Genomic DNA, 19,757 nt, shown 5'->3' with positions numbered 1-19,757 from the left:
CTGTCAGAATAGGGCCCACTGAGTCATATACCATGCAGCTACTGTGTGGCCATACAGTAGATTTTGGGGCATTGCAGGCAATCATTTTGCACTTTAAAATATGTTTTTTAGGTCTAGAATAATATGTGTTTGCACCTTGTAATTCCTTTGTAATTGTTTATTTAGTTTCTCTCCCATAAGTGCAATAACAAAAAAAGATAACAGGCATAGCAATAAGAGCATACAATAGTTTTTATGTTCATCTCACTTTTGTATTTAAAAAAACTGTTTTGAATATGAATTTGAATGCAATCTTTAATAGCCTAGTATCCCTACATATGTTATCATCATCTTTCAAAAAAGATAAGCTTATAGGCTTCCACTTTCATTTCCATTCTCACTAGATTAACGGGTGTGTTAGACTATTTTATGATTTGTTTAGCCTTCAGAGGTCTACCTGTTTTTGCTATTTAATTTGCAACATGACTTGCATTCAGTTGTTAGAGGTGACTTCAATGGATTCCAAAATTATAATCAGATAGGTGTTTTTCTAACGTGCTGGTGGCTTTGAGTGCGTACAAGTCGAGATTCAGGTGATATTGTGCGATTGGCTCCGCGTATACTTGTGGAAGGGTGGGGGGGGGGGGGGTCTTAGTAGCTATCTGTGCCCAGGGGCCCTTTCATGGCATGGTTCCTCCAAAGTAGCTACATGCAAATAAGTTGCAGCCACATCTTGAGGTCATCTGGCCTACCTTGCAGGGATGAGTAGAAAAGTATATCAAGTGACCAGTTGTGGGGATGTAATGGAAAAGTAACACAATCAATAGGCCTACTATAACAAATTTGCTGCTCCCAAATTTTAATGCTCCCAAGGAATAATAAAGCAAGTGATAACATCACTTTTGAAATGCGTAAGGGGTGTAAAAAATACCAATATATGCTATGCCTACTCAAGTATAAGTATTGTTACTTTGCTGAAAATGTATTTAAGTAAAAGTAAAATTACTGGTGTAAAAATCTACTTAAGTAAAAGTAGAGTAAAAGTAAAAGTAAAAGAGTACCAGTACCATGTACCAGTTACTTTTTTAAAAAGAGAGAACTGTTAGATGGTATCTTTTCAATGCAATTCTAAGAGTTCAAAGTAGATTATTTTAATTGGAAAAAAACAATTGCATTGCAAAATAATGGCTCCACATTTGGTTACTTTGCAACTGGCCAGTTTCTGATGCAATTCTTATATGGATATGATTTAAAATGTAGCAAAGTACAATTACACGAAAAAGCTACTCAATTACAGCAACAAGAGTATCTGTAATTACTACCACCCCTGGTAACAAGGAATTAATTTGTTTTTTGAGTAGCAAACCCAACGCGTCCGTAAGTAAGGGATTTTATTTTGAAAGTTGTGACCGGAAGTCCTATTTTGTATCCTGTCTGTTTGACACTGGCTCATCAGTGTGAGTAGTTGTTGGTTTCCTGCTGCTGCTCCGTGTCCGTAGCGCCGTCCGCCTCTTCAGTGTTGATCGGCTCGCCATGGCGGAAGGACGCAGAGAACAGCCGCCCCATCCTCTCCTCTCCTTACCCCCGGCCAGCAAGCGACCCTGCCTGCGCCCTGCTCCCCGAGGTCCCGGCCCGGGGCCCGGCCACGGCAGCGGGTTCCCCAACTCCCGGTACCGCTCGCCGGAGTCCCTGCTGGACTGCGCCGCGAAGGCAGTGGCGGAAAAGTGGGCCTTCGAGAGAGTGGAGGAGCGCTTCGAGCGGATCCCGGAGCCCGTCCAGCGCCGCATCGTCTACTGGTCTTTTCCCCGCAACGAAAAGGAGATATGCATGTACTCTTCGTTTCAGTGCCGAGCCGCCGGCGAAGAGGGTCCGTCGGCGGCTACCGGTGGGGCTGGGGGTGCTGGGTCCGGGGCTGCTGCCGCCGGCGGTGGCGGAGGATCTACCGCCGGTACGACGGCTACCGCTGGGGCAGCCGGAGCCGTGGGGACGGGAGACGGGTTGCCTTTCCGCCGCGGTATCAGGCTGCTGGAGACCGGCTGTGTGGAAAACGTTTTACAAGTCGGTAAGTGGAATAGTTCGCTATAACCAAGGCGAAGCTCTTTGGCACAAACACCGTGGACTATTTTCAAGTCTCGCTGCTGGATCTCTGCTGGGGATGATTGATGGAAGTTTTCCCAGCTATCGTGGAAAGTACGGAAAGTGGCTGTTTTTGGAGCAAATATAACCACACAGGGGTCTGTGTGTGTATTTTAGTTTAGTAGGCTTATAAGGAAACACTATCGGGCCATTTGTAGCCTTATTCGGAGTTTATAGCTGCCCCTCTGTGAAAAGGGAAGCGAGGATAAGGTTGCTCGCTAGCTTAGCCGACCAGCTGCTGTTTAAAAATTAAAGGGCTTCCTATTGTGGCTTTTCATTACTCCGTAGCTCTGCCCCTGGTTACTGCGTCTTTACGCAGTTCAGGCTCATTTTAAAGCTTTGTCTCGCTGTGCAATGAGGTTTTGAAACTGGGGAAGCTGTAGGTCGGCAACTACCAGCACTTTTCTCCCTCTCCGGGGCTCCTCGTCGACGGCCGGAGCAGGCTGGAGCCTTACCCCGGAGAGAGAGAGGGGGAGGCGGGGAGGGAGGAGGGCTGACAGACGCGGATACAATAGGACTCAGCGTTATAGCGTCGGGGTTTTATATTTGTTTGCGTAATTTCCCCGTCGCAAAAGTCGTTTTTCTGAACTCACCGTCGGCGGAGGGTGGCTTAGACGAGGAACAAAGGCGGTTATTGGGTCTCTTATTATGATTAATCCAACGTTAATCCGAAAAAATCCCCCCCATAGCTTTTTGTTTATTTGCTGCTGCTGCTCGGACCGGACAAAGAGCGCAGTCGCCACCAACGTGGAAAATACGTGCTGGAGTGTTTTGGTGTTGTTGTTTTTTTATGTATTACAATTAAAGTTAACACCCTCGTCGCAGTAAATAACATTGAATTGGCTTTATTTGTGCGTTTGCCTGCAGCCTCTCGGTCGCTTGCAACACAAAAGGCTTCCAGTTGAAATGATCGATAAGCGTCTCGCATTTCCAGCGCTGCAGAGAGGCTGTTTCCAAACAAAGGGCCATTCCGCAAAGCTCCATCTCTATTCACATTCTCATTAGTTTCATACCACCCGACTCCACAGAGCCACGAAATGAGCTCAAACATGAGGAAAACTGATGAGTTGTAACCAATGCATAGCCAAAAGCAGCCTTTTGTGGCGACTGCGAGGATTTTTTTTAGGCCATATGGTGTGAGAGCCACTGGAGCTTGTCCGGGGTTTCATGTTGCTTCAAGGTATCTGGGGAAAGCTGCAAACTATGGCTAGTGTGTTCCGAGCTGACCGTTGTATCTGATTGCATCTTAGAAATGTTCACTGATGTTGCCTCATAACCAAATGAAATCTGAGATTGGGGGAAAACGAAAGTGAGATTTGGAAGAAAGACTCATTGCAGACTGACTCTGAGTTTTGCAAGTATGTGTGTAGGTGTGGGTGGACAGTTATCCATTACACTCTCTGCATGTATGAGTGTTTGGGAGCAGATAAACAAAAAGAACATCTTCAGCACAGTCAATGAAGTTAGTAAAGTCAGATTTGTCCTTTTGGTGGTAGCCCCAAGGCCTTAAAATGTGTACCATATGCAAGGATTGTTTGTAAATGGTGAACCATAGCTTTGAATAATCGAGAAATTGTTGGTATCCCACTGTCGACCTACTTTTTACCCACTTCCTTTCATCACACACACACAGACACTAACTTGGTACTCCCGGATAAGTAAAGCTGTATGTTAGGAGAACTTTAACCCTTTAGGCGAATGCTGGTCTATGCGTCTACAGAGCCCCATTTAAAATGATTCTAAAGTTTGCTGATGATAGCACATATGTGCCACCAAACAGGAATATGCAGGTGATTTGTGACTCAGGCAGTTGTATCCCATTCTTTTTTTTTCAGTTGAAGTTTAAACGGTTAAAAATGAAGCATGCACCCGTAAGCAAACACTTCCAGTCTTACCTGCCTCACCGGCGAATCGTTTCCAATCTCCCCCAAGGTCAGTTGAGGCGCACAGCTTTGTCTTTCTGTCAACAAAACACAAGACGGGTTAAATAGCTCTGTGATTACAAGATAAGATTTGAGTGCTGCCTCGCTCGGCAGTTGGGAGACCTCGGGAACCGGTAACTGTGCGGTTGGATTGTGCATAGGGAGGGCAACCGGCTGCGTTCATGCATGAGTCTAAATACACCCGTTAAGGATCAGGTAATACACCTGTAACTGGTTAGTCTTGGCATTGCTTTCACCTGACATGACATAGAGGAGAAAGCTAGATGCACATACCGCATGCCTACTTTGCATAATAGAAAAGGAACAGTTGGGGACTGATTGATTGGAATTGAGACAAGGCTGCATGTTGATGATGCATGCTTTGAAATATTCAGGGAATTGCAGTCCAAGCTATTTGTTTGGGACCCAGCCATTGAACTTTTCAGTGCAGATGAGATGCATCTCAACTGCGTCTAGATAGGGCGACGGGCCACTTTTCTACTTATTTGAGTAGTATGGCAAAACAGAACCTCTCTCACAGCTCCTGCTATCACAGCGCAGTAGTTGGGACTTTTGGGGCGCCGAGATTGTCCATTGCTGTTTGCAGACATCAATGTATTTTGGGCAAATCAGGGGCTCTTCTAGTAATCCCCCTCACATTTGAAATAGCCTACGACACAACCACGATGCCGCAGAGAACCAGGAGTGCTCAAAAGCAGCTAAGAGACGAGCTGAAAAGCTACAGGCTGCATCAAAACTTTTGGCTCCAACTTCCTGTCATAAGATATTAATATATTTGTTGTTGTGTTTTTTTTCTCACAGCTATCACAAGGGCATCAGGAGCTCATACTCCTGTAAACGCACGCTGGCCTTTAGACTTTGTTTTTGTCCCGGCCTCTCAGAATCAGAGCGCCCGCAGCGAGACTTAGAATTGATCTTGTTTTTCAGGTGATTACTAATGGGATCTGGTGTTAGGGAGGGAAACCAGTGATCGGCTTTTCTACTCTGTGGGACTCGATCAATTGGGTGTCCAGGTCCGTGTCATGGAGAGTTTAAGATGAGACTAGACTGTGTGAGGAGGAGCACAACTGTTGTCTGTTGTTGCCACCACGGCTTGGTGTCTAAAGCCATATGTTCCGAACCTCAGATCTCACTTAAGCAAGGAGACCTAGAGCCACATGGGTGCTATTTTGCTTTTCATCGCGGTTTCTTACAGTTAGCAAGTTGGATCTATACAGTAATTTGTGCTAATTAAATTATCAGTTGTCCCCAACAGAGCCCAACAAGTTACATCAGCACAGTTGTCTTAAACACATAGGAACATCTGATGGCCAGGAAACATTTGAATAGAGATTTGACCCTTTATCTCACTTAGTTGCCTGTGGCTGTGAGTGTCGCTGACCTTTATTGCCACAGAAATTTGCATAGTGTAACTCCACCCTCATTCACGACTGCTTTCTTAATTTGAGCCACACAGTTATAAACTCTATGGAAATGTGTTTAGCTATTCTGTGCACTAGTCTGCTTATTTGATGAAACTAATACTGTATAAGAGTTTATTAGCTGCGGACAGAGTAGAACTTCAATTTTCCTAGGATAGAACTAATAAGTTTCTTTCTCCCTCAACACACTACTCTCATTCATTTCTAATGAATGTTGCTAATGTTTCTGTTGTTTCCCAACCATCGTTTCCTGCTTGACCTCCACACGGGTCCAGGAAGACTTGTTTGGATGACTATTTTGACCGTTACAAAAATAGTACAGTGAAACTAACTTTCAACTATCCCACTAATGATTAAAAGCTTTTCGGTAAAGTCAGCCATTTTAACACCGTACCACAATTTTTCGTACCCTCGAGAGTATGTGTGTATGTCACAAATTTTTAAAAAATGAGATGACTGGTGTGCCCCCCCCCCCCACGCACACACACCCCCACACCCATTACCAGTAAATGCCTTTGTCTGTCAGCCTCGGTTAACGGTAATACTGACGGATTGGGGGGACGTGAGCTCATCAACAACTCATTGGCCCATGTGTTCATAATAATCTGCTCCCAGCTCCAAGTCATAATTAGAATAATCAAAGCTAAGCGTGCCTGTGTTTGTAAACCCCATCCCCCCCCCCCCCATACACACCACATACACACACACATGCGCGCCTAGAAGCCCCCTTTGCCAGAGCCTTATAAAGTCCTCAGAGAGCGGGAGGAAGGGATATAGAGGGAGGGAGGGAAGGGGGTTTCTTTTAGCTTTGAGTCAAGCTTTGGGATTATTGGGTCATGCTTTGTTACCCAGCTGTAGAAAAATCCCTTGTTCACAGAAGGGGGGGAGGAGGGAGGGACTGTGTGTGTGGGTGTGTATATATGCATGTGTGTGTGTGTTACAAGCACGTCCCTGTCTCCACGGCGTTACATAAAGCTGTAATGGGTCCCCGACGTCTTTTGAAGCACCGGTGACTCTGACAAAGCGAGGCAGCAAAGTTGAACAGGATTAAACTGTATGGGACAGTCAGTCAGTGGGCTGAAAACTCTGCGGGGCTTCTGCGCTCCAAACACTTCAGCATAACGCTTATTTTTTAACCTACTGTATTCACATTGTGGCCTAAAAACAGCCATACCGGATGGCTGCACCGATTGTTAGATTTTGATAAACAAGAGGTTTGACCAGTTCAAGATATTTTGCATAAATTCTTAAACTTGATTTCCACTGTAAATGACTGGGAAGCCAAGCAGGGAATTGGAAAAGCCCAGCCAAACCAAAATTTGGCAGTGTATTCCGCCACATTGTGAACGTCAGTGGTTCTCAAAGTAGGGAACGGAGCCCCCCAAGAGGTCTGCGAGGAGTGCGTCCCAAGGTGGAGAGAAGTTTTATTTCACTCTATACAATGAAGTATGTAAAAGAGCGACTATCTGGGTCAAAGTTTTTGTTGTTTCCCCCGGCCTACAGCGGCGAAAGTGCTGGGATTCGTAGCGCAAAGTTCCTAGGAGGCTCCTTCAGTAAAATAAGAATTGTTCGGTTTCACCGTTAGTTTCATTTATGATTTACTACAAACTGCAGCAGTTTCCCATATGTGCGTGGGGCCGGCCAGTTATTTCCTCAGATGCAGTTTCCTGGCAGGGCGGCTGCAGGGTTCCTTGTTGTGGAAAAGCCTGCGAGCCTCCGGTGTGAAGACGGCCCCCGGTTGCTCAAGAGCGTTGCGATAAAAGAAGGGAAGAGGCGGGTGAGCTCATCCACCGTTGCCTCATCTCCCATCTTTCTTCCTGATTCGACTCCGAGGAGCGACTCACACAGCTCTTCGTCTGTCTTGTCTATTGCTCTAGCTCTCTTTTTTCTTTTTCTGTCTTCATTCTGTTGTCCATATTTCTGTCTGTCTTTGTCTTTCTTGCTATCTTTCTTACTCGGTGTCGCTTACTTGGTGTCTTTTTATTTCTTACTCTTTCTCTCACCTACCTGTCTGTAACTCTGTGTCTTTCTTTCTTTCTTTCTTTGTCCCTTCTTTCTTTCTTTCTCTCTTTCTCTCTTTCTTTCTCTGTCCCTTCCTTCTGGTTCTCACACTCACTCTTTCTGTAACTTACATCAATAAAGAGTGACTCGCACTTGAATCACACTCTGTCTTTAGGCCGCTGTGCCGTAAAGCGTTGACGCCAATCTTATCGTCTTCAGTTCATGCGTCAAGCCCCCCGGTGGTTGGGGGAAGTGTTAGTGGTTTTGTTGGGAGAAGGAGGAGTGGGAGAAGCTGGAAAGAGTCGGTCATGACTTCGTTAGAGGAGGAGGACGCTCTCGCTTTACACCTCTGCGGCTCGGGTTCCTCCGGGTGGCGAAACGAGCATCACTGATGTCAGGCCCGCTCACGAAAGGCACGAGTTAGTTGATCGTGTGTGTGTGTGTGTGTGTGTGTGAGGGAATGAATAATGCGTGCGTGAGGCTTAAATTGTTCCCATACACTGTCACCTCTTTTCGTCCAGTCCTTGGGCTGAGCGCTCGGAAAAAATTCCCCAAATTTCCCGAAAGAGAGGCAATAAAAAAGAGAAAGGTCAAAAGAAAGGAAGCCATATGGATTTACCAGGAACCTATTTCATAATGCATCTATTTCATATTTCGGCATGTTTTCTTTGTCTCAATATGTTCTGCTGCTGTTAATTCATACTTTTTCCCATACTTTTCATTCATATATTCCTTCTAGCATGTTCTAGTGTTGCGTATGTTTCTAGCTCCCATTTGCTGTATTCTTTGTTTACAGTGTTTTCTACTTTTCTTTGCTGTACCCTGCTACTATTTGCTGCCGTTTTCCCCACGGGGATCATTTAAGTTTCATCTTACCGTTATTCAAATTTTCATCAGAGCTTTTATATTGAGAAATAGCGCTGTCTTTCCTCTTTAACCTTCACTGTAGTGATAATTATAGCTAGGTTCTTGGGCACTAATTTGCCAGCGCGTATCGTTTTTTTTCTTCAGTCCTTTTTTCTCTTTCATATCTATTTATCCATCTGTATTCTGGGCACAACTCATTCTGAGCCACCACTTCAGCCACTTAGCACACGCACGCACACACACACACACACACACACACACAGCCTCTGTCTTCCGTCCTTCCTCGGCGCCCAACACAGACAGACAATATTTAATCAACGTAATTAATTCCATGCCCGCCATACTCGAAAAGAGAAAATCAGTAAAACAAATCGTCCCCTCACTCTTATTAGCTCTCCGAGAGGCTCGTGAAAGATGAGGCCATTAGGACGACGCTCTGTTGTTGTATTCATCAAAGGGAGAGGCACCTGTACGTACGCGTGTGTGTGCGAGAGCGCACGAGGGCTGATTATATAAAATCATTAATCAGAGATTGTTGCTAGAGGGCTGCCTCTGCCAGAGAGCAAGGTGACCATCTGTACGTTGCACTCGAAACACCCGCAGAACATGTATGGAAGAGAAATGGGACAGTGGTAATCCAAGAGTTCCTTGTTTTTTGGGTGTTTTTTTGGGGGAAACGCAACATCTTGCTGTGGTGTTTCTGCACTGCACTTCCCAGAGAACACCTGTCAATCAAACAGTGTGTCCAGTAGTGTGACCTTAGATTTTCTGTCGATGAAGTTTGAGTTGCTGCTTCCGGAAACGCATCACTTTCTGTGCGGCAGAGGATTTTTACCAGGAAAGACGTACCAGACACCGGGTGTTTAGAACAGCAACTGCTCATGAACTGGATATAGGTTGAGTCACTATTGTGTTATTTCAGTTGGCAATAGAAAGTAACAAAATGGACATTATAGACTATATATGAAAATGTTGTGGATTATTACTTTAAAAGCCACAGAACCTGTAACCATTAACCTCACAGATATCGTTATTTTAGGGGACACACAACACTTTCTTAAAATGATTCCTCCTTGTTTTCCTACTATTTTCCATCAGTATTTCCAGCATAGTTGTTCCAGCATTGTGTGTGTGTGTGTGTGTGTGTGTGTGTGTGTGTTTGTGTTTTCCGGCTCCGTTTTTCTGTTAACCTCGTCCTCAGGTGTTTTGGCCACAAAACATTTCTCGCTGCAATTTCCAGCTATGCCACTTCCACTCTAGCCTTGTTTGCAGTAACAAGCAAAAATGGCATGTTTCGCCGTTGCTGCTGTTTGCTCAGCTCAGTCCCTCAACAACAGTTCCTTTCTCGCTGTTGTGTAACAATCCAACGCACGCGCGAAGGTCTACACCTTGTGTGTATTTGTAAATGCCTGTCCGTGCTAAAATAAAACACAATGCAGCAACCGCGTTTTTACTACTCCTCTCCTGCTTTATGCCTCACTAAACCGTGCATGGCTCTTGGTTTGTAGGTCCCCCCCTCCTCCTCCCCCCTCCTAGGTTGATAACGGTGGTTTTACCTTGGGTGGTGGATGTACAATTAGCAGCCGAGATCAATGGTGGCCTTGTCCTCTCAGCTTTTGAAGCTGATAGCCTGCTGTAGATCAGTTATTGCACTGTTCCACACCTGTCTTTTATTGACTCCACGTGTGTGTGTGTGTGTGTGTGTGTGTGTGTGTGTGTGCTTTAACATGGCGGTTTTACACATTTGGCCCCTGTCCATGTCTGTGTGCGAAGGGGAGGGAGAGACCCCCGCACTTAAAAGAGAAGGCTCAGGCTTGCAGACTGGACTATTATGTCCTCGTTTGGTTGTAATTGCCTAACAAATGTTGGGGAGAGAAAGAGAGAGAGATAGAAAGAAAGAAAGAGGGGAGGGGGGGGGTGGTATTTGAAATGCAAAATGGACCCAAATCTAACCACGTCTTATGGTCAGATGGTCACTGTCATATCTACCAGTAGTGTATGATGCAGTCAAATGGGTTTTCTATTGAAGCTAATCGTCTTTTTATATAGTAGTGTCACACAGATGTTTTTATGTGCAAATAATCTCACACCTTGGTTTAGCAATTCATTAAGGCTACTCTATGTCAACATTATACGACACATAAATATATGAAACATAAATATTATGTAGGGTGGAGGTGTTGTGTTGGATGGCAGCCAAAATGCCTTCACTCTTTGGTTTTATCAAGACCAGGCCAGCAAGATTTGACTAATATATATATTTTCTTATTATGCTACACCTATATGCTCATCCCACATGAGATTAAATGACGCATTTCCATAAAAATAAAAGCAACGCCTGTGGCTTGGAGCGCAGCGGGAGGGGAAATCCAGGATGACTCAAATGGGGGAGGAGGGCACTGACAGGTAGCATTGTTAAAATAATACAAAAAAAAACAAGTAAAGCTCTCGGGTTTAGACCTATTTGTAAAGGATATGATTTTTTCTCTGGATTCAGGGGTTTTTGGACGAGCGGAGCTGCCTAAGCCCCTTCACTCGTTACATGAAAGAAAGGTTCAAGAGAACAATCTTCCCCTCGGTGGATTCCTGACTGATGTGTTTTGAAGCGAGTTCTTCCATCGGAGCAGCGTTCCCTTTCGCTGGATATTTAAAGGAGTAGATATGCTAATTTTCATATCATATCGTGACTATCTCATTGATTTGGATCCACATTTGAATGGCAAAAATACTATTTACTGTAATGAAATAGTCTTTTTCTAGGGGGAGATTGTTTGCGTTGTATTGGTGATAATCTAGAAATGAAGGGGAAAAGCAAACCGTTCTTTGATGAGACTTTTTATTACAGTTCCCATTCTTTCCCACACTAATGTGAAGGTTCTCGTGCCTGCAAAGGTAACAGAAGAACCCAAAAAGTGAGTCACAGATCTAAGTTTCCTGTGCCTTTCAACATGTTACTCAAACCCAAGGGACACAGAAGTTGAGGTTGAGGCTTCTCGGACGTTCTTCAATGAGTAAGACCTGCGGACGAACTATTCATTTCTACTGCAGATTCCTCTTTACCTGCCTTCCCACTCTCAGTTCTTCCTGGTTTTTTTCGTAGGTTTGCGCCACCCCGGGCAGAAAAATTACACAGGAAAATGTAATATTGATTCAAAGAAAGACGTCATAGGTGCGTCATATCATCATATGCGTCAAACTTGAACAAGAGGAAGGAACCAAGCGGCCGCGGACCCTTAACTCGGCCCTCAACCGTCTCTTCAGTAAGAGGAACTTTCCACCAGACTGAAACTTTTAAGACCCGTCTTCCTTTTATTGACTCCCACTTTCCTTCCTTCTTTTGAAACTCAGTGTGGGGGAAAAAAGGAGCATTACTCTGTTCATCTCTGTAGTGCTATTGATTACTTGATGGTTGGATAGAACTCATTCAAGCAGAACTCTCATTCTAGGTGTGTGTGCGCTTGTGTGTGTGTGTGTGTGTGTGCATGTGCTTCTCCTCTTCAACTCCAGGCATGTTTTGGAGGCACCCTCAGCCCTTAGGCTCGGTAACCAAACCTTCCTTAAGTCTTTTAATGGTGGCATTAATTTTACATATGGATCAGCTTTTGGTTTAAAAAAAAAATAAAAGCCCAAAGGCATTGGCATTTACACCAATTAAGAACTTGCGGGTGAAAACTAATCTATTTTTCTTTCTCAAGTCTTCTGATGGCCAGCTTTGCCAGCGTGGCTGCCTGGTGTTTTTGTTAGATTTAAGAGGCTGAACATAGTGCCACCACTGGAAACATTATGAGGAAAAAGAGATCCGAGGCTCTCCAAAATAGGTTAAAAAGCCTGGCTTTGGGCTATTCATTATGAAAAGTTTTAAAAAACTGCGCTCAACACATTTCGGTCACTTCGGCTACCCTGATGAAGGCCTTGGGCACAGTTTTTAAACTTTTCATAATGAATAGCCAAATATCCCATTTTAGACTGCTTTGGATCTCTTTTTCCTCTTGACTAGATCACCCCTTTTTCCATAGAGCACCCAACCCAACTGTCTTCAACATCAGAAGCTCAGAAGCTTTTCAACCTACTTTGTTTTTCAAATAATATTAGCTATTGGCATAATTATCACAAAATCCTCTCTTTTTGTAACCAAATAAACAGAAACAAACTGCAGAAAAATAGAGATTTCTTGGCTTCTCATGGCTTCTCAAGAATGAGACCCTTCTAGAAGGGTCTCATTCTTGTTCTTCTTTTCTTTCTTTGTCTTGCTTTCTTTCTTTCTGTCTTGCTCGTTTTCTTTTTCTGTCTGTCCGTCTGAGTTTGCGTGCTGGGAGCAGAGAGAGAGCAGATCCAGAGAGTAAAGCGTGAGAGGGTTAACGTTGGAAAGATCAGGGTCTCTCAGAGCCAATTAGATTAGATTTGACCTTTTACACTGCACAACATCATCAGCCGTGGCTACCATTGGTTTGATCTGTGTGGCACGGCAAATACCAGTGGAACTAGCTTTGGGGACACTGCACTGTGAATACTGTGGCCTTTTCACATGAAATACACACCACCACATGTACGTACAAACACTTGCATGGACACACACACTTTTGTGTGGCAACAAATAAGCTTAAAACTGGGGTGGAGCTTCGTAAAATAATCTCAAATTGATGTGTTGATGTATTTTTTTCAGTATTTCCACTGTAGTAGCATTTGAACACAGCACTCGCATTCATTTCAAATGGAAATTCCTCTTCTTTTGCTATTTCCCATAATTCCCTGCTTTGCGTTAGCCGGTCCTGACCCTTCTCCTGATCTTGATGCTGACGCTTTCCCTCTTTCCATTGAATTTCCCGTGAATTTGATGCTTTTATTGTGTTGCCTGTCTCCCCGCTTGAAATGGGCAGCCTTAGATCATAGATAGCGATCTGGCATAGCCGTCCCCTTTTTTCCTTTTCTTGTTGCGAATACACACACACACACACACACACTCGCACAGTTGTGTATTGCAGCGAGTGGCTGTATCCTATGCGCTTTTTCAATCTCCACAGCACTCAAAGCCCCTGACAACGGCAGCGCTATTACTATCAACAAGGCAGACGAGGGCCCATAGAGGTCCATTGTGTGGGATACATCCATTATACGCGGACGAGAAACCATTTCCATACATTTGGTGGGCTTTGATCGTAGGAAATGGGAGTCAATACCACAGCTGCATGTTTTTTTTGTGCATGTCATGTGGCATAGCATCGCAGCGGCGTACAGATATACTGTTGCTGCTCATTTCAGACTGAGAGGAAGACGGGAACAGTGTTTTCCATATTTCTGTCCGCTAATATTCAACAGTAAATACTTTATTCGTCAGCGCCGACCTCCTTAAAGTGATTCGATCCTTCCGAATTCTCAGGTTTGCCTCTCTCTGGCCGTCTTGCTCTCTCTCTCTCTCTCTCTCTCTCCATCATTCGCTCTCCCCCAATGTGTGGATAAGGTTTTAAAGGAAGCACTTAGGGCTAAAACTACGAATAATTATATCACTTAGAGACCAAGTCCCCCTATTATCGTTATTCAGACTGTCAGTGTGCATTAGCAAATGGGCCGGGGCCTCCTGCGTGGCTAAATTATTCTGAGTAGTCCTCCGCTGTGTGAATCTTAAATGTGACCGGCACACCGCTGTTTAACCCCCCCAAAAAAGAGTCCTAACCACTGCCATTCTTCTTTGTCCAAGTACCCAGTTGATACCACGCATTGCAGAGTGCACAGGGACCGAGGCCTAGTTTCTCTATCCGCCTCTTTTGCGTCTCCATAGCTGTGTTTTTTGAAATGTCACGAAAAGACTAGGTGCGCCTCCATCAGCCGGTTTGAAGTTTTCCTTGAACGCAACATGTCAAGAAAATACATCCACCAGAAAAAAGAGTCTTTCATGTATCGATCGGGCCGTCAGCTCGTCTCGGCCGTATTTCATGCCGCCTGACGACGAACACAAAGGAATGCACTCGGCAATATTCTAATGCACCAACTAATGGCCGTACGACCACAGCGGAGACTTGTAGGTTGGATCGACGGCATCTATGACCTTTCTGGGAAGTCGTGGCCGACGGATACCTCGCAGACAAACACCAGATGCATTTACAAGCCTCAAGCGAGCGTAAAACCCCCTTTTTTTTGCAATACCGAGCACGTTTTATTGAAATTTTGCCGTTTCCGTTCAGCCTTTCACTTCAGCCGCTCACTCTCTCGGTCTCATGTTGCTTTATCGACGGCCTCTTCCTCCATAACCAAGCCGGGCTGCTAGCCGGTGAGACCGAGAAGCATCGATCACCTCTGTTTACCTGCTTCCGTCTCTCCGCTCTTCGCCGTTTTCCTTCCTCTGTCTCATTCTGTTGTGTTTTCCCTTTCCTTTGCCTCCACCTTTCTCCTCCTCTCAGCCTTCCTCGCTCTTTCTCTCTCTCTGGCTGCTAATAACAGTACTCTATGGGTTTCTGTAGAGGAAGGCCTGCTACGGCCCATTAGGCTCCAGTCTCACCGACAAATGAGTAGAAAGATGACTGCAGAGAGAGGAGGAGGAGGACAGGAGGTGAGGATGATAGGAATGGGGCAGGGATGGGCGAACGCAAGAAAAGAGGGAAAGGGAAGGAGAGAGGGAGAAGAAGGTGTAGAAATGGATGGAAAAAAGGATGAGTGGAAGGTGACAGGGAGAGGAAATGAGAGGAGGTGTAAAAGAAGGAGGGAGAAGAAGAGCGGGAGGTGGAGCGAGGGGGGGGGGGGGGGGGGGAGGAGGAAGGAAGAGGAGAGCTGAAAGGCAAAACGTAGAAGCGGAGTACATAACCAACCTGTCACCTCTGGCTCTCCCTTCCCCCTTCTCTCACACACACACACACACTGCAGTCACAAAAAAGCCAAAGGGGAGGGAGGGACCTCATTAGGCTCTCAGCAGTCCATCACACCGAAAGAGAGAGAGAGAGGGAGGGAGAGAGAGAGAGAGAGACTACTGAGTGCAATGATGGGGGAAGGGCAGACCCTAAGAAAAGCAGGGAGCAAAGGGAGGAATGAAATTGAATTGATAGGAGCAGTCAAGTGCAGCAGTAGCAGCCACACACACACACACACACACACACAGAGGGGACAGAAGAGGACAAGCTCCCACCACACACACACATGCACACACACTCACACACCCGTCCTCTCTACGCAACATGATTAATGTGGTCAACAGCCGTGAGGCTCAGTCTGGTCAAGACCTCTCACCCTCTTTTACACACTCAAGCACGCACACACACACACACACAAATTTGCTTGGCAGCCCTCCCGCCCCCCTCCTCGCACCCAAACAAAGATGGAGGGAGCAGACGCAGAAGAAATGTCCCCCTCCTCCATGTTGTTTTGGACACTAAACTGATAAAATTTCTTCTATATATTGCAAAAAAGTTTCTATGCTCGCTTGAGGAGGAGCCGTTTTTTGTCGATAAGGACATTATGCAAATAAGAACATTATTGCAAATGGAGTCATTACAGAAATGGAAACGCATTTGTCTAGCAAATAATGACGTAGCAATGTTTGTCAGTAAAATATCTGTCCATCACGCACTCCGAGAAGAACGTATGCACTTTCTCTCCCCTGTATAAGCCGCTCCTCATAGTTGTATGAGTGTCAGTTGGTATATTAAAATATAACCAAGTGCATTTCTTTGTTTTCCTTCCCTTTCCAACTTGACCATTACAAATCAAATCTTGACAGACTTTTTCCATTTTTTTCCCTCATTGATGTAGTAGTTTTTATGTAGTTCTACATGCAGGAAGCCTGTTTGTGCTTCAACCCAGCTGATGGAAATGTCAAAAAATCTAATTTGCGTTTCATTTTTGCGACATTTCAAGATTTTACTTAAAATTAGTTTGACAGCTGGATGGAAACTACTCAGCCATTTTGAGCATAGCAATTCAGAACACATTTTTACATTTACACCCATTTGTAATGCCAGTACAATGACAGACAATGTAACTAATCATTGAGCACAACTGTACAACACTGTGGATGGTGACGTTTTACTCCTGATTGAGATTAACATCACATGATAGGATAGGATTCAAGATGGCCTCCCCCAGCAGCATGCATTGATGCGCAAATCGTGATTTCAGTGGCTCCTATCCTTCATCAAGGCTTCTTGGAGGCTTTTAGGATTGTATAGCACAGGAGAGAAGAAAACTCAGTCTTCCTACAGAAGCCTGGAAAATTATGAAAACTGTATTCGATTTCAATGTGTTCAAAAGTTTGGAAAAGTACGGAAACACATTGTTGATAAGTTGTTTCTGTAGTTGTAGTTCCACTGTCATTTGACCCATTTTGATATTTGATGTTGTGAGTGATACAGCCTAGCTGACAGTCATGTTATCCACTATCAGCCACTGTCAGAGCATCATATCAAACACTGCCCTAAATCTTCAAGTCCAGTCAGGCAATTCAGGTCTGGAAAAAATCTCAAATTTTAAAATGGAGCATTGGTAGAAAGCATCGCGGAAAGAATGGAAAAGGCAGGCTCACTGCCCCACAAATGTGTTCATGTAGCATTGCTGAGGCGACATAAATGACTTCATGTAACTTAATTGTCAACAGTGCAAGGGGCCGCAAATCACTTCCTCAACTATGTTTTTAGCCTAACCACCAGCCAGCACACACAGACGGACAGCATCAGCAGCTATATCCGATTAACCGTTGTAAACAAATTTCTGCTGATAACATATTAAACAAATGGACCGCAGGGGGAAAAACCCTGCAGCCGGTTCAGAGTTTCCATCCACACCGGCTTGCCTGTGTAAAATGGCCGTAAGACTTTTGAACCCAAACCACTTAAATCATCAGTCAGGATGAGGCCAGTAAACTTTCCATCACTGGAAGCACATAATAGGTTACTAGTTGTTAACATTAAGGCTATGGATTATTCCCTGTTGCTGCTGGTGTGTGTGTGTGTGTGTGTGTGTGTGTGCGCGTGCGTGTATCCGTGAATAGAGGGATTCTAGTAGTTGTCATGCTGTAACGGGATTAGGTGCCCTCTCCACTGCCGCTCACCACATGACCATTGTAGTGGTAGGCCCTCTGTGTGTGTGTGTGTGTGTGTGTGTGTGTGTGTGTGTGTGTGTGTGTGTAAGGCCCAAGGCTGGGGGTCCGTTGGGGGGAGTTTTATCTCTGGGGCTCTCGCTCTGCTCTGTAGACCCAGGGGGCCCCAGCAGGAAGGTCCGACACACACACACACACACACACACACACACACACACACACACACACACACACACACACACACACACACACAATGCTTCAGATCGCAGTGTGAAGCCGTTTTAGTCATGGCATTTTTATTAGAGAAGTCAACTGTTTTGTACATTTTCAATTTGTAGTTGGTAGAAGGGAATGTTTGTAAGCCTGACATTGCGTTTCCACCTACAATTCCTATTTTTGCATCTTTGTTTTTGTGTCCAAAATGGTTTCACTTTCTGTCTTGACCTTGATAGGGAGATGATGCTGAATTTAGAAGAGAGATCCAACCTCCTATCTGAAACCCTCCTCCCCCTTTTTCTCCCCTCCCCCCCCCCCTCTCTCTCTCTCTCTCTCTCTCTCTCTCTCTCACACTCACACACCCCGAGCCCAATCTGTATATTTCTCTTTTTTTATTTTAAAGTCTAATTTTCACCTAGTTAAATTTTGCCTCAGAAAGGGGGAGTGTGCGGCACGCTAAGCACTTTTTCTGCCACCGCAGCAGAAAGGAAGTGTGTGTGTGTGTGTGCGCGCATGTGTGTAAATCAGTGTTCAAAGTGTTGTGAGTTATCAGCAGGATGAAACGCCACCGCTGTAACAATGGGATTAAAGCGGCGCGTATGAAAGAAGCAATTAAATGCTATCTTATCTCATCTGCCTTTAACACCAAAAAGCACTTTAATATTTTTTTCAAGTTTTCCCCCTCCTCTCCTGTGGAGGCCACCTCCAGGTTCCCGGCGGACGCTGCTGATTGGTCGGACGGCCGACCTGTCCTTTCGTCTGATTGGTCACTTGAGCGGGCACTGACCAGTCAGACGAAAGGATGGTAAACTTGTGTGTGCATGTACACACACAAGTTTACCACAAACGTGCATGTACTCGGTACTTTTTTTTGTTCTCGTACAGTACGGTTTTTGTTTTACCGGACAAGCTGATCTCAGGACTGTACTAAAGCTCTACTAATGCTTTTGTTATCAACATCAGTAAACGGACAGTAATCCTCTACCTCACCTCACTTGTCCTCATGTCCTCACCTGTCCCCGTTGCAGCGGAAAAAGCCATTTTTCACGGAATATTCACGGCCATTACCTTTAATCATCATTCATCTCTTCATTCTGGGTGGCAGGATGGAGAGAGAAGACGGAGGAGAGAAAAGCAAAAGAGACATAGCAGTGAGGGAGGAGTGGGGTGGGGGGGGGGTATGGCCGTGTGATTGAAGAGGGTTTGTCTGGATAATTCCCTGTGATTGGAGTCATTCTCTCTCTCTCTCTCCCCTCTCTCTCTCTCTGCTTAGCCTTCACTTGGCCTCTTTGTCCTTTTGTGTTCTCCCTTCCTCCCTCCCTTCCTCTTTTCTCCCTGTCCATCAAGGCCCCCGTCTGACATTAAAGAGCCAGCAGGAATGCAGCTTGCCCGGCTTCGCGGGGCCTGAGTTTGATGATGGTGTGTGTCAGAGAGAGAGAGAGAGAGAGAGAGGAAGTGAGAGAAACATGAAGATGTCCTCCAATGGGAAAAGATGAGGACGTTTCTTAAGGGGATAGTTTAGGATTTAAAACTTGGGTCTAGGGTTAAGATTAGAATTAGGATTAGGGTTAAATTGGGGTTGAAGGTTAGACATGTAGGGGTTAGGGAATGAATGTAGCCAATTAAGGTCCTCACAACTATAGTAGTAAACGTGTGTGTGTGTGTGTGTGTGTGTGTGTGTGTGTGTGTGTGTCTCAGAGAGAGCGTAGCCTCCACATTGAATGTGATGACGGAGCGTACCTGAGGCTGCCTGCGTTCAGCAGCTGATTGCACTCTGTTTTCAGCACACACCTTTTGCCGTAGGAGCCTTTTCCAGAGGCAGGTGGAACTTTCACTGACCCAACTGCAACTGATGGGGTTTTGGGGAAAATAAGTAATTAACATATTGAATTTGCATCCAACTGCTTTACTTTATGAACCTTTGGAGAGGGGAGGTTGCCGGGAAAGGAGTCTTTATTGTTGAGCATCATCTATAAATCATTATGATCTGTGTGTGAATTCCATGAAAAGTAGTGACTGCCTTTTGCTGTTGCCAGTGAAGATCCAAACATTTGCTTTGCAGCTAAATGTAGTATTAGAGTTAAGGTTAAGGAAATACTTAATGTTTTGAAGCAGAAAATCAATCTTTGGATTGAGTGCGGATATCTTGCAATGCTATGTGTGCTGTTGGAAGAA

At 45.0% G+C, this 19,757-nt stretch overlaps 1 protein-coding gene across 1 annotated transcript in view; it reads left to right on the top strand.

Moving 5' to 3' along the window:
• The first annotated feature begins 1,512 nt into the window (after nucleotides 1-1,512).
• The window catches only part of zswim5 (zinc finger, SWIM-type containing 5), a 58,337-nt gene continuing 40,092 nt past the window's right edge, over nucleotides 1,513-19,757 (top strand). Inside the window, exon 1 of the mRNA XM_071918548.2 lies at nucleotides 1,513-2,041. Within this exon, the coding sequence (XP_071774649.1) occupies nucleotides 1,513-2,041 (529 nt within the window). The remainder of the gene's footprint in view (nucleotides 2,042-19,757) is intronic.

The sequence above is a fragment of the Centroberyx gerrardi genome, chromosome 13 (genome assembly GCF_048128805.1).
Source record: "Centroberyx gerrardi isolate f3 chromosome 13, fCenGer3.hap1.cur.20231027, whole genome shotgun sequence".
Taxonomy (NCBI): Eukaryota; Metazoa; Chordata; class Actinopteri; order Beryciformes; family Berycidae; genus Centroberyx; species Centroberyx gerrardi.
Note: the sequence above shows the minus strand (reverse complement) of the source record. Positions and strands in the feature narration are given on the sequence as shown.